Raw genomic sequence first — 15,959 nt, 5'->3', positions numbered from 1 at the left:
GTCCTTTAGTTTTTATTTGAAGCAGAGTTTAGGAAAGTGGATGAATTGTGAGTGATTATTCTCCAGTGGTCACCTTCTGTGGGGCATATGGGGTAGATTGTGTGTGTGTGTGTGTGTGTGTGTGTGTGTGTGTGTGTGTGTGTGTGTGTGTGTGTGTGTGTGTGTGTGTGTGTGTGTTTGTCTGTGTGAGAGAGAGAGAATGTGGGCATGCTTGCCTGTGTCCAAAAGAGTTGGAGGTGATGAAAGAGTAGGCCTTGTTTCCACTCCCCCTCATAGTAAGTGGAATATTGAGGTGTAATGGATTCACAAGGCAAAAACAAACACAGTACTGCATAACACACAGTTTCATTGATGCTCCAACCCAACAAAATACTCAAGCACAAACTCTTGAGATGAGATCTTTCTACTCAAATTGTGTGGCAACTAAGATGGTTAATATACTGGCAACTAAGACCAACACTGAGAACTTTAACACTGTATCTCATGAGAAATTGAATGAATGAGTGATAGAAGCATATTTCATTTTCATTTCTCATCAAAGCTTTTTGACCCCTGTTAACGCTTTAACTAAACACAGGAAGGAAGTGTGAAAACAAAAGTACAAAGTGTACTGCTTGCACAGAACCCGTTAATCTTCATGTGTGGTTCAGCAAACCCTGCAGTGAAGCCAACCTGAGGGTCTTTTGCAGAAATGACGCAACCTTGCAAAAAGTTGCCTTTGTGGTACATAGAGGATATTCAAAAACAGCTGGCTAGAAACTCTTTGTAGTCACAGTCACCTCTGAGCTCTTCTCTGTCCCTAATTTAGAATACAACAATAAGATTTAGATTTTTTTAAGAATCAATAGCTCTGGAAACATTCAGCCAAAAATCAACATAATTTCCAGTGACAACCAACCCACTGTCACATGCAAATACTAGTGGCCATGGAAACACCTCGACACACTCGAGAGTGAGACATCCTCCCTCGATTCAAAGTTGAAATCAACAACAGTTTTTTTGCAGTTAAAACCTTTATTGACCAGATTATGGATATATTACTAATTTATCATATTAATATACAATCATACTTTTAAAGAAAATAAATATTTGGATTGAATCTACTTTCTCCTGATACAGAAGCATATTAGTGTTCGTCCAATCTGAAACTCTTCTGCACAACCTTCCAAAAGAACTTAACAGCCACATGCAACCGATACATTCAAAATCAAATGTGATTTGACAATGCCAAGCAGACAGATTGCATTGCAATGAAGCTCTGAGGATCTCAGAGTAGTCCAGAGACTGCTGACCTCTTCATCTGAACTCACAATCATGTCCTAAGCATCCCCTAACTGATCAGTGGATCTTGAACAGGCCAAAATAGTTGCTGTGATAATTTTTGCTGAGTAGATTGGGGTGTGAGACACTGACAAACAGCCAGTCGGATTCCTTGAGATGCTGAAGCGAGGCTATGTGACTCCCGGTCATCCACGACTGTCCGCTCACTGCAGAACAGAAGCCCTCTCGGTGATCTTCCATGATTGTCCGGTTGTGGCTGTTTCTCTGCAGATGCATTTTGTGAACGTAAAAGTCTTTGGGGTGGCATCTGTGTGAGAAAAACTCCACGCGGGAGTAAACGAAGTACAAACCGGTCTCGTTGACCTGAAGGCCGCCGTTGATGTACTTGATGCCTTCTGTGAAGGCCTCGCCGTATTTTGCTTCCCACTTCAGAATACCAGATGATGTGCTCTGTTCTGCACGGCCTGAACAATATATCCTGATAAGATATTGTTTTGTAGCAAAAAAAAAATGTAAGAAGCTTCTTTAGAATGCCTTCTGGACCAAATCTTACCTATCAAGTGTGCAGCAGATTTTTGTTTGTTCCTGTTCAGCTCAGCAGGATTCAGGCCTGTCAAATGATAAAGTGAGCAATCAAGTCATCATGTTAACCAGAGAAGATTTAGCACAGGATAAAGCTGATAACTGGTAACTTGGTTACATAACTCACCAACTTGTCTCTGTGGAGCGATGCTCTGCATTTGTGCGGGCATTCCCTGCCATTGGAGGGTAGAAGAAAGGGTCACAAATGGTTCACACATATTGTGCATTCAAAAATATTCTCAAACGGGTCTTTTTGCAAACATAGATGTACTAATGTGAACTGACTATTAGTTATGAGAAAGGTTGGTGTTAGACTTCACTACTGTTGAAGCAGAGGATTTCCTGTAGCCTTGTGACCAGTGACCACAATTTTTCTTTTCTCACTTGTAGTGTCCTACTCAGTCGTGTGCACACAATGGAATGGAAACTGAAAAATTATACTCTCCAGAACGTCAAAGAGATTCAGATTACATAAACAAATAATAAAGCTCTTGGCTGCTTTCCAGGTGGTGTATGAGTAACTATCAAGGCTTTTACCTCTTAAAAATTGAGATGTGTCCATATGTGAGTACACTGTAAAGCATTTAAGCACCTAAAATGGATTTTAATTCCACTCAAGTAAAAGAGCATAATTCTCTGCATGTATTTCCTTAATGCTTTAATTTCACACAGGTGTCCAGGACACAGGTGTAGTTCATCACATTAACTATGAGCATGATCCAGTGACATTTGTTAACCAAAAAGTGTCATAATGGTTAATAAAGTATTATTGATTTTGTTTATTCTTTTTGTGAAATGTTTCACTTTTGATATCTTTCTTGAAATTAAATGTCATTGAATACATTAAATGATGTATTTTCGTATTATAGATACAGATGTATATAAAAAAGTTGATCTATATATTAAAATCACAATATAATACAGTATTGAGTAGCTCTTACCTGTGACAGCTGTTGCACTTCAGTCTGTAACCTCTGGATCTGATAGGCTCCCAGTCCCAGGGCTGCAAAAACCATCAGGAGTATCAGTGTGAGTACCCAAGCCATCCCAGCATTCATTCCCCCCCAGCCCCTTCTCTTCATCTCAGTTCGGGCAGGGGGGAACGTCCAGCAAGGCACCAGCTGTGGCTCTGCATGTCTGGACATCTGCTGATGGTAATAACGATGTTGTTTAGGGTGACCTCTGTCAGAATCCACCATGAACACCGGCCGGGACGGGTGGCCAGAGTGACTGCTCATGTCTGCAGAGCTCAGAGGTGTGTGTGAAGGTGTGAGTGACGAGAGAGTATGTCTTGAAAAGGTTGTTGCTGAACATCAGTTTTAAAAAGGTCCTTCAGTGTGGTTAAGACTTCCCACCCACACTTACGTGCACACACGCACACACACACACACACACACACAAGATGTCTGTCTTTCTCTCTCATTCTCTGTCTCTGATCCTTTCTTCCTTTCTCTCATGCACACTGATGCACAGGATGGATAATTATGAATTTTATGGTCGGTATGTCAGCATTCATATGCAATTGTGGCAAACCAATGTGCATAAAGTCGTATCTGAAGAGGGTATAATAGTGACATCATGGACAGGAAACTTTTTTTTTGCACTTGCAGGCAAGAACTGCTCTTGCAATTATAATTAAGTGTAGCATACGAATAAAAGATTTACAGTATAAGATTTATGATTTACTTCTTAAAGAAACCCTTTAGCCCAAAATGAGAATTTTGCAATTTACATTAACCTTCATGTGTTTCAAATTTAAAGTTTTTTTTCTGTAACAATAAAAAAGTTATTGTTAAAAATCCAAAAAAAATCAAAAAAATCATTAATAATAGGATCAGTAAATACATGGGGTCTTTTCAATAGACTGGACTGAATTATTCAATCACAATTTGGAGTAATATGGACTACATTTATGGGGCTTTTTAATATTTGTAGCTGAACCAGCCCTAACAAACTGTGATTTTGTATAAAAAGGCGTGTGTGAAAGTTCTTTAAAACCAATCTTTTGTTACATAGAAGAAAGAAAATAATGAATAGTTGTAATTTGAGAGTAAACTGTGCCTTTCCTTGGTTTGACCATTTGGTTAAAAGCTTTAGTGCAGTTTTTCATGCAGTCAATCACTCATCCGTTGATGTAAAACAAATCCAAACTTGCTTTCTTGTAAGTTTCAGGCTCTTCTATAGGTCAGTGTTGCATATCATCTGCATATTAAGCAAAGGATTGCCTGTGACCTAGAAAGAGTTCTTCAGAAGGGTCACATGTCTTTTTAAAGACCACCAGCTTCCTGTCACCCATCACATAATGTACAAAGAAAGGATGACTGAAAATAGAAACTTTAGAGCAAGTTGTCAGATGGGTTACTTTGTGACAAACCCACCACTCAGTAACGGTCTGATTCATTCATTAAGGATTTTTTTGTTTGTTTTTTATTAAATATTAAATGAAAAGTATAAAAAAAAATTCTGTGGAAGTAAGGTTAAGTAAAAAAGTAAGTTTATATTTGGGTGTGTAGATTCAATTAATAGAAGAAAAATACAAAAAGCCCAGGCAAAAAATCCACACACCAAAACGCATAGAGCCTAGAGAATGGAGAATAGAGAATTGAGTTCTAGGTTCTAAGAACTATCATTTATTCCTAAAGATTTGCATGGAGATGACAACAAAAACTAAAGTGCACAAACAAAAAAAGTGACTGTGCACACACATTCAAAAAAGTTAACGTTTCATTCCTGGCTGAACTAAGATTCCAACTCTACAGCCCTATTCACCGGGATTAGTATTATCTGGGGACCTTGTGCAATTTTTTGTTTTTGCTGTCACCTCTGTGTAAATCTTCAGGAATAAATGAAAGTTCCAAGGACCTTGAACTGTGATCTTTGTTTGGTGTGCAGATTTTTTTGCCTTGGCTTTTTGTATTTTTCTTTTATTAGATATTAAACATGGTTAAACTTAAAAGAAATGGTGACTTACAGCATTCTGAGCAGTAAGCAGGCTGACACAGTAAAGCATACGCCACCTGCGTACAGCTTAGATTCGCAAAAATGGTGCTTTGTATGTACAAACATTATTCTCGTCGGTCCATAACGTTACGGTTGAACCACTGATGGCAGATGGACTAGGGTGACCAAATGTGACATTTTCCCAGGACACTTCCTGGCCAGAGTTTCTATATTGCCTAAAATATCCAGGTTTTGGCTTTGGTTTCCTGTTTTCATACTAATGAAGGTAATAAACGTTTGACCCATAACATGCAGACATTGTATGCAATCTACCAATCGTGGTGCGTGAGAAGGTGGGATCTACTGAGAACGTTCAAAGCGATGCAAATACGTGTACATAGAGTTCGACTTGAAGCAGCACTGATTATACATCATGTGTGAAATCAAAGTACCATGAGAGTAATTCAAAAGTACAAGAAGCCGTCTGCTGTCTAGAGTTCTTTGTACTTTGTCATACAACAATTGGTCTGCGCAGCGCAAACAAAGCCAGAAGGTGGATATTTTAGGTAATATAGAAATCCTGGCCAGGATGTGTCTTGGGAAAATGGCATGTTTGGTCACCCTGAGATGGACTATTCTGATGATGCCATTCATACTTTTCTGGACTTTGACAGTGTAACTTACTTGGCAGTCTATGGGACAGTCACTAAGCCTCCCAATTTTCATCCAAAATATCTTAAATAGTGTCCCGAAGACGAACAAAGCTTTTATGGTTTGGAACAACATAGGGGTAAGTGATTACTGACAAAATTTTCATTTTGGGGTGGAGTATCCCTTTAAGCAATTTATGTTTTAAATGATTAGTTTACCCAAAAATGAAAATTCTGTCATTAATTACTTACCCTCAAAAAAAAGTATTCTTGTAGCTTCGTAAAATTCCGGTTGAACCCCTGATGTCACATGGACTATATTAACAATGTCCTTGCTAGGTTTCTGTGCATTGATGGTGGTAATATCCTAGCTGTCTATGGAGGGTCAGAGAGCTCTCGGATTCCATCAAAAATATCTTAATTTCTGTTCAGAAGATGGGATCTTATGGGTTTGGAATGACATAAGGGTCATTTGGGTGAACTATCCCTTTAATGCTTTTGTGTTTACTCGCAAAAGTTTTGCATTCTCCCAATAAAGTTGTGGTCTCATGAAAAAGTTTTTTGTTTTTTTTTCACTTGAATCCATGAAAACAACTAAAATACTGTATTATGCATGCCAGACCAGTAGATGTCAATAACACTTGGTAGAAAAATACTGTGCTTTTGTATAAACCAATTTGGTTGTATATTAGCACGTTTTGTTGTTTTCTCGTGGCATCTGATAGAGCGTTTGGACACGGAAGCGGTGACACGTGACGTCAGACTTAACAAGCGAATAGACTCAACACCTTTTAATTTGCACGTGCCTGATGTGATAGTTTGTTTACATGTAGATGCTAAATGTCAGCGGAACTTTGAAAATGGTTTTCAAAATTTTGTTTTCAAGCTCCCAAATTGGCATTGTGGTGTAAATGAATGACCAAAAATGCTAAAAAGATTTAGTTTTTAGTTGAAAACAGTGATGCGTAAACCCCCCCTTATAGGTTCTCTAGTAATAAAACTGAATTGAAAATATGCTTAACACTGAACCATTTACTTTCAATAATAACATGCATCTAAAACTATTAAATAAATAACTTTCCATCTCATATGCTATCTAACCATTAGAGTTTTGCTTAAGTGTTTGTAAACAGTGATGCAGCGGAAAATGAGTTTCAGTAAACCCAATTTGAGATACCACTAAAGAACAGGAGCTGCCACATGAAACGGTCTGTCTGCGCATATGATTGTGTTCGTGCGCTTTCGATCTTGCAGTATGCAATCTCAGGGGTCTGTATAAGAATGGTTAAGGCTATGACATAGAGGTGAATAATGTGGTTGAAACCAAGCGAGACAGGAAAAGGCATCACCTTAAACCCCTCAACCTGCTGCATAACCTTTTGCAAGTCATCACTGTTAGGCCTTCCCGGAAAAATCTGCCATTTTTGTCAGTAGCTTGGCCTCAATCTCATATACCCACTTCTCATGCTATTCATCATGAAGAATGTTAAAGTATTAGTATTGTCATAAATTGGTCAACATGTACCTTTCTGTGCTCCTTTTCCCCAAAAGTGCTCCCTTCTTTTACTGTTTTAAGTCCATGGATATGTATCATGTCATTGCTTGTTTGCATTCGAGGAGTTTCAGCTACTGCAGTGTAAACTCCCCAACAGTGGAAATTTGCATTACTGCCATGAGCAAAAGCAAAAGTGGATCAAGTTATGATTTCCCATATCTGTGATGCCACAAAAATCGTCAAATGGAATATTGTGATCATATCGCACACATGATGCTGCAAAAGCCAGTAATTAAAGAACTTACCATAATTGTTGAGGTCTGATTACTATTGAATGTTGTGAAACATTTTAAACTAAAAACTTTTATAATACAATTATTATATACAAATATTCAATTAAATATCTAGCCTAAAAACTACTTAAAGAAAACTTTAATTGAAAAAGAATAAATAAATAAATAAATAAACAAAAATCTGCTAAGGCAACATTTCTGATTTTCAGTTTAACTTGGGGTACTAAAATAACTCAAATTAAAACTGAAAGTTGAATATTTCCAAATGCTATATAGTTTAGATTTAAGAAATTACTGGATAATATAAGGTAACTAAATATTTTATGGTTAGGTTTGGGTGGTTCAAGGTTAGTACCTAGTTATTACCCATTTTTTGTAATTATCTTAATAAGCACATACATGTGTCCAAATTTTCAGCTTTAAGATTAACTATAATGAATCAATACAGAACTCAGTGAGTCTGATACAATAACCATGTTTCGATTATAGTAAAACATGTATTCAAATACACACTTACACACGCACCATTGTGGGGAATTCAAAACGTATACTGCAAGCAAAGCCTTTTCCAAGGAAATTCAATGTCATGGATGACAAAAAATCTTTGTTGCAAATTCCACAGTGGAAGCATTTGCTCAATTTGACAACTGACGTGATCAGTATTGCATCAGTTTTCTTACTTCACCTCACAGGTATGGGAAACCCTGTCTGCCGTGTGAGTGAATGTAGCACAAAATGGTGCTAGAAGTCACACAAAGGCATTCTGAATGAGTAAGACATCACCACTGCTGCTTGGTAACAACGCTCTGCTCTTGCTCAGTTCCCAGAAGTGTCGCCCTAAGCAATTCTTGCTGCTGATGTATGAGGGGTTTTGGGGTTGGACCGTGGGCTGCAGCGCAAAGCTCTAGTTCTCTTACCAAACTGTTGGAAAAATTATGTATTTTTTGGGGTGAACACAGATATCTTTCTGTCTCTCTCTGACTCAGCGTCTTTGCAAATACTGAACTTTTAAAAGTCTTGCAGTCATTCTAATCAGGCCTGTTGTGGTGCACGCATTATCAAAACTCATGTCAATCTGAAACCTTGGGGTTTGTATAGCAATACTCTCACATAAATGGGTCTGTACACTTGTAAGTTCAAAGCATTTTTCAGCTAATAGGATTCTTGAATTGACTTTACGGTGCTTTAATGATTTTTTTTTTTTTTAAGGCTGTTTTTGAACCATTTCATTAACAGGTCTTCAGATCAGTGTTTTGTATTCTGTATTTTCTAAAACACTAGTAAATGACTTATTTTGTCTGGTACAAGTGAATATAATGTGAACAGAATGTTTGTTATGTCACTTAAAATGTGGCATCAACCTGTAAAAAACCTTTGTGGTTGAAATTGAAACTTTATGGATATCAACGACGTACTTCTCAGATTAATTTATATAACTGTAAACACTTCATATTTTGTTTTTTGACAAGTTATCACTTATATCCCATTCAGAGTTTTGCTCTTAACCACATCTCAGCCATTTCCGTTCTCTTCGTAAAACTGCTTAACACATTCATAGCCGGAATAAGACAAATAGTATAAACACACAAACACAGGTTATGTACAGCTTTCAGGTTTCACTCGAAAATGTTTTACTTTCAAGTTTCACTTCCATGCTTTCATCAGATATATTTCAAATATCAAATGTTAAAAGGGATACTTCACCCAAAAAAATTTAATTCTGTCAAATTAATAAGAGGTTTCTGTGTATAAATTGAAAGCACAGGTAACCAAAGCTTAAAAAGATCCATATTAAGAATACATAAAACAAATCCATATCAACTGACTGGATTAATCCAAGCCTTCTGAAGGGACTCCTTATTTGATGAACAGAGTAAATATAGGCTTTTATTTACTTATAAAACATACAAACATATCGCAAATCCCATATGATAAACACAGACTTTTGTGCATCACAGGTTAAAAACAAACCTCACTGGTTCTTGTGTGTGCAAATTAAATCTGTTCATCCACAAAAATACTTATATTTAAGCTGGTCGATTCTGGTTTTGGTTACCTGGACTTTCAATGGACTTTCTCATTAAAAATATCCTAATTTGTGTTTCCATACATGATCCAAATTTTACGGGTTAGTAAACGATAACAATTTTTCATTTATGGGTGAACTATCCCTTTAAATATGCAGCACCATAATAATAATAATAATAAAATAAGCTAATTTGCATAATGAATAATTTCAAGAACTGAAGTTTCATTTCACTAAACTATCTCTCCTCATCTGAGGACGAGGAGTAGCAGCTGAGTCTCAGTAAATGTTCAGTTGTACTCTGGGCTGTTTCAGCACTGGGAGGCTGACGTATTTCTTCTTTTGCTATTGTCTGTGCTAGCGGGAGGCTCTGGAGGTTGGGCAGCACTCGTGCCAGTGTAACGGTGTCCTGCTGCTGCCCGGTGAGAGCCACACGTGAACTGGCCACAGCGAGTCGGGTCTGCTCGAAGCACAGCGGGAGGTCCTGGTTTGGGGGGTAGGAGCAGGAGCTGATGGGGTGCGTAGTTCTTAGAGTGAGATATGCGGTTTCCTGCTTCCTCTGGTTTGATGTCCTCATTAACATCCTCTTCCTCTCTGCAAGGGCCGCTTGGACTGCGAAGGCACATTATTACATTTATTTGCACATTATTTCCCTATTTAGGTCTATATTTGGGCTATAGTAAGGTGTACATTAATTCTGACATCTATATGATTTACATTAACCACAGGTTCTTGAATATGCTTGCGTACATACAATCAGCATACGTACTGACATCATGACATCAGGACAAATGTAGGTCATGATGTAACTTTTAAAGGAATAGTCCACCCAAAAATGAGAATCTTTTACTCACCCTCAGGTCATCGACGACGTAGATGAGTTAGTTTATTTACCAGAACAGATTTGGAGAAATTTACCATTGCGTCACTTGCTCACCAATGGATCATCTGCAGTAAATGGGTGCCGTCAGAACGAGAGTCCAAACAGCTGATAAAAATGTCACAACAAAGGATCATATGATGTTGCTAAAAAGAACATTATTTTGTGTATTTGGTGTAATGAAAAGTGTTTATGCGGTTTAAGGTTAAAAAAACACATTATTTTCCACATACTCTACATTATTGTTTCCTCTCAATGCCCCACCTTTTTGAAATGCATCGATTTATACAAAGCTCCTCATTCTGAAAATTGAGGTGTGCTCTGATTGGTCAGCTATCCAGTGTGTTGTGATTGGTCGAATACCTCAAGCATGTGACAGAAATGTTACACCGTTCACAATCCTGTGATACCTTGTCCTGGCGCAAAGAGACAAAACCAATAAAACTCATTACAAACAAGGCATTTGTTGCATCCAGTGGGGACTTAATTACTATTTATAATGACTTATACTGTCTTTTTCGCATTGCGTTGCAAATAAGACCGTGTAAACATAAAACCATGTCTGCATTTGTGATCGGAGAAACGTCAAACAACAAGCGCTACTCTACACTGCTCAAAACTCACGTCTGAATCATCAGTGGCAAATCCTTTAAATATGTAAACGTTATAAAAATCTGTGAACCAGAACAGCTGGAATTGTAATCTACTCTCCTATGATCAGGAAACAGTCCTCCATAAAATGTGCTGCACACATCTGAATATTACAGTTGAACTGTTCTTGAAGTGTTGTAAATACAACTTAACCACTGATTTCTAGTTGTTTCCTCTTTTGGAAGGCTAAACAAAGTATTAGGATTTTACAATGAAACACACAGCGACTCCACGACATGGCGATGGTGTTGGCAGCGACACTAAAGTTAAGCTTTCTTTCTTTGCGTAAACATTTTGGCGGAGTTATGCAAATCTTCCCACATCATGATGTTAACATGTGGGGGCGTGTTAGATTGAGCCATCTTAGGAGGGCGTGGACTTTTATAAATAGTATCCCTTTGGGTTTGAGACTTTAGTCTTTGAAAGTTTATGGATCTTATCTATTCACAGAGAGCTTGTAACACTCCATAGAGAAAGGAAAACTTGAAATCACATCATATGACCCCTTTAAAATCTTGTGAGTGAAAAGGGGCATGTTTGTAATAAACAAATCCATCATTATGGCTTTTTTAATTTCTGACGACTTAGGTCCTCCATCAATAAATTGCTTTCTCCATTTTATATATATATAGAGATACTTGGTTCACTAGAACAAGACAATATTTTAATACTATTAAAAAATATATATATAACAAAATATTTGTCTTTTAATTACAAAAAGTAAAATAATGCAGTTGTATTTAGAAATATTTTAACTAATTTAGGGCTGTAACTAATTATTATTTTGGTGTTCAAGTAATCTACTGATTATTTTGATAACTGAGTAATCTGATATATTTTAGTAACACAAACAGACCAAAACCTATCAAAATAAAAATCAAATAAAATATCAAAACCAAGAAATTACACGACTGTATTGAACAATACGGTTAAAATACACAATGTAATATGGCTAAACTACGAAACATAATATGAACAATACCTGCAGAGGGCGCCTACGGCCTGGTGATGTTTCACTTTACAGCATGATTAAAAAGGATGTTTAAATCAATTACATTTTAATATTTGGCCACAGACATAAACTTTTATTTAGAAATCGCGATGTATTCTCTTGTGTTGGCAAAGGTTTATAAATGATTTACGTTACAAATTTAGTGAGATAATGCACACTGTTTTTCCAGATGAATGTTAATTAAAATTCACTACATATACAGAGGAAGAGTTTAGCCCCTTTCACACATGCAATCTTCACTGGTAAATTACTGCTAAGTAACCATTAATAGCTCATGTGAACAGGACCTTTTCAAAAATCCTGGTAAATATGTTCTGGCAATCATATCGTTCTTATGGAGATGAGATGATTACTTTGAACTGTTTGCAAAACTCTGCTGCTTTATAATTAGCTTTTCTATGTAAATATGCGCTAGATGGACATCTTTGACCATTGCGCCTCGCAGCTTTTTGTTGTGCTTCTCCCTTCATCAGGGCTTTTTTTAAAATGTAGGATCATTTTTTTCCCAGACGCTGCACGCCGGAAATCTGGCACGGTGCCGGAGAACTTTAAGCCATGTCAAGTGCTTCACACTGGATCTCACAATGCTGTTTACTCATCATCAGCAAGTAAACGTTTTACCTCTAGTGAGCTTGCGCAGCGCCGCCGCCTAAACTTCGAGCCGAGTGAATAGACGGTCCGTGTCGCGCATCTCAAATGAGTAGTGCTGTTTCGATCAGCTTTTGGTGCATAAACATTATATCAAACATTTAACGAAATACTGTTATCGTTTTATCAAGGAAATTTATATTTCGATAATTATCGTTATCGCCCAGCTGTAGTTCTAAAGAAATTTGAAGGACGATTTTGGGATGAGAGGACAACAGGGGATGGACCTTTTCACTGGAAGAAGTGTTATTATGGATTATGGACTCACATTTTAGCTAGAAGCAAGAGGTTAAAGTTAAAACGCCTTAGTGATGGATTTCTTTCTTACAAACACGCAGCTTTTCACTTCACAAGGTGTAAACCGATGGACTGGACTACTTGTGGATTACTGTTTATATCAGCTGTTTGGACTCTCATTCTGACGACACCCATTCACTGCGGTGTATCCATTGGTGAGCAACTGATGTAATGCTAAATTTCTCAAAATCTGTTGAAGAAACAAACTCATCTACATTTTGGATGGCCTAAGAGTGAGTAAATTTTCAACAAATGTTCATTTTTGAGTGAACTACTCCTTTAAATATACAATTTTGGCATTGTCAAACAAAGACTGGGACTATAATAGCATAAACTGACAGGTGTTTTGATTGCGGACTGAATCCTGCCTCCTCTTGGCAAATGCTCGAGTTTTCCAAGGCTTGCATTTGCAGGTAGGGTACAGGGAGCATAGTTTCTTTAGGAAACATTTTTATTGGGTCTCCAGTTCATCATGATGCTGACGGAAATCATCTATCTTCCTGTCTGGGTAGTGAGATAACAGCGACTGCTGCAAAATACAGATGCAAAGCTGTAAATATTCACAACTATTATCAACAAATCAACAGATAGAAGTTTTCTCCTACCCAAATGTGAGAGACTCATGATCAAATAAACCATGCATTCCACTTTTGGATTGTGCATGACATGCAATAAATGTGCAAGATCAGTATCAAACACTTAGGCTGTATTTGTACAACCACAAAGTTCATATAATATAACTGATATAGTACACATCATTTATACAGTTTATGCACATTGGGTTGACCCAGTTGATGTAATTTAAAATCTTCCTATTTCAGAGTTTCCAGCAGACCTACACTTTCTACAGTACTACACACTTCCCCCAGGGGATATATATATATATATATATATATATATATATATATATATATATATATATGTGTGTGTGTGTGTGTGTATGTGTGTGTGTGTGTGTGTGTGTGTGTGTGTGTGTGTGTGTGTGTGTGTGTGTGTGTGTGTGCAAATTCATTCTCTGCCAGCAGGAGGTGCTATTGAAGCGGTAAAAATTGTGGTTTCCCCGGTAATGGCTGTACACAAAACATTTCTCCGCTCACAAACACTGCTTTATCAGGCATTACATGCAAGATTAAATGAACATGACATCCAAAATTTTCTAAAGACAGTAAGTTTCCTTCAGAGATACAGTGATATTAAAAACACTCATGCTGTGTTTTGATTTTGAAACATGCTGTGCTCATGATATTTCAGTCCAAAAGTCCAAGACTTTTGTTGGGCTCCACTTATAAATCAATGTATGGGAAACACTGTGCGTACTGAACTGTAAGGCTTCAAGCTCGTTACCATGTTAGGAATTAACCTCTTATCTGTCCACCATAGGTCATCATATCCAACGGAATACATGTAATGTAGGGCTGTGCAAATAAAAATCGAATGCGATTACCATGCACATCTCATCAGTAAAGCCGGTTCTGTGACTAGCAGTAAATCTCCATCACCTGCTGTCACACGGAGCAGCATTTACTACACAGAGCCTTTGTTCACAGACAAGCTATGAAACAGGCTTTACTGATGTGCATGACATTCGCATTCGATTTTTATTTGCACAGCCCTAATGTAACAGTTACATAACCAGGATACAAAAATGTTGTCACTGTAACTAATTAAACACACCTGATCCAGCTAGTCAAGTCATTTAGGCATATTTGTATGTGTGTTGGAGCAGGGTTGGAACTAAACACCCCTGCTAAACGATCAGCCACCTGCAGCATGTGTGAAATGATGCGGTGGCATGCTCGAATTTTTCACAAATTCCCACCAGTACCACTCAAATTACAAAATATTATTAGAAACTTACCGTTGTGGATCAGGCTAAAGTGAGGTGAAAGTTTTGAATACTGGCTGGTTATGTACTTGCTCAAACATTGATTTTGGGTAACTTTTATCCCAAAAAATAAATAAAAATTAATGCATCATATTCTTTATGCAATTAGTTTGAGCTGCTCTGACTGGGCTGGTTTAAGAAGATAAGATCAGCAGATCAGAGTTTACATTTATTGTTTACAAGCATACAATGAATTAATTATATTTATGATACCTTTAAAATACCTTTTACAAGTATTGAATGTATTTGTCATTTTGAAAAAATCTGTTCTGTTAAAATCACACACAAAAAAAAATCATATCATATTTGCCAAGAGACTGCTGAGGGCAGTAAATACTACAAGAACAGCGTTTGTTTCAGAATAAGTACTAAAATAATTAGTAATATTGTTGAGTAACCAGACTTGTTTTGAGGAATCAGAACCATAAATTTTAAAATGTGTATTATTCTCAGTTACTTTGTATTAAAAACTTACTTTATTAAAAAATTACTTTGTATTTAATTATGAATTTAATCAGTGAATTTGAATGTATATTAACTGGAAATTAGTTGTTATTATTTCATGTAATGCACACAGTGGTTGAACACCTTCCTTTAATTTGAATAATTTAGACGTTTCAAAAGTAGTATTTCTTTTTTTATCTTTATTTTGTGCCTTGCTTTAGTCCTTTCTACGCCGACAGATGGTACTATTTCCCTACTTTTTCAGTACTTTTGACAGTATGTTCAGTATCTACAGACAGTAATCTCCTTTTTGATGCATCCACTTCTTAACTGCTGCCACGGAGTTTAATGTTGCCTGCGTGACAAGAAGTCCATTAATAAGACATTGTTGTCATTTATGACAAGCGGGGTCATAGAAATGCGTCTCATACCTACTCTCTCTTTCTGGAGCGACAGTCGATTCAGTTTTCCAAACTGCTTCTATTCGTTTCTCGCCATTCCTGAAGCATTTCCGTCAACACAGAGTCACGTGACAAGGAAGGCGACGGTCACGTGACACGGTATTTCAACCTATGTCAGTCTTTTAACCCCAAAGGTATATAATATTACGTTTATATCGGTTTATGAAGTGTAGTTGTCACAAGAACCATTTGAGTAACTAAGGTTTTCAGCCAAACGTCCGATAACGCAAACGTGTGTTTTCTCTAAAAGTGTCGTTTTATGGATTCAACAGAACCATCTTAAAGTATAATAGTTTTGTGAATTCTGTCTCCAAAACTGACATTTATAGGCATGGATGGATTAATGTTAAGTAGCTTTTGTTAGCAAGACTTTAAGTTAGGCTATGTGTTTACAGAAACTGACTTCCAAAAAAA

At 37.1% G+C, this 15,959-nt stretch overlaps 1 protein-coding gene and 1 long non-coding RNA gene across 3 annotated transcripts; both read right to left on the bottom strand.

Moving 5' to 3' along the window:
- Nucleotides 1-1,007: 1,007 nt before the first annotated feature.
- faslg (Fas ligand (TNF superfamily, member 6)) lies at nucleotides 1,008-3,439 on the bottom strand. 2 transcript variants are annotated; one of them, XM_059513114.1, is made up of 4 exons: nucleotides 2,806-3,439; nucleotides 1,991-2,040; nucleotides 1,835-1,891; nucleotides 1,008-1,745 (listed from the first exon to the last, which is right to left on the bottom strand). In XM_059513114.1, the coding sequence occupies exons 1-4, from the start codon at nucleotides 3,099-3,101 to the stop codon at nucleotides 1,339-1,341; spliced, it is 810 nt and encodes a 269-aa protein (XP_059369097.1). In that variant the 5' UTR covers nucleotides 3,102-3,439; the 3' UTR covers nucleotides 1,008-1,338. The 2 variants fall into 2 exon arrangements, with proteins under 2 accessions (XP_059369097.1, XP_059369098.1); XM_059513115.1 differs by having other exon boundaries at nucleotides 1,991-2,036; nucleotides 2,805-3,437.
- Nucleotides 3,440-12,539: 9,100 nt separating this feature from the next.
- Nucleotides 12,540-15,626, bottom strand: LOC132106992 (uncharacterized). Its single transcript, XR_009424218.1, has 2 exons — nucleotides 15,520-15,626; nucleotides 12,540-13,284 (listed from the first exon to the last, which is right to left on the bottom strand). It is a non-coding gene; the product is annotated as an uncharacterized LOC132106992 (long non-coding RNA).
- Nucleotides 15,627-15,959: the final 333 nt, after the last annotated feature.

Source organism: Carassius carassius, chromosome 27 (assembly GCF_963082965.1).
Source record: "Carassius carassius chromosome 27, fCarCar2.1, whole genome shotgun sequence".
In the NCBI taxonomy this organism is placed as follows: Eukaryota; Metazoa; Chordata; class Actinopteri; order Cypriniformes; family Cyprinidae; genus Carassius; species Carassius carassius.
Note: the sequence above shows the minus strand (reverse complement) of the source record. Positions and strands in the feature narration are given on the sequence as shown.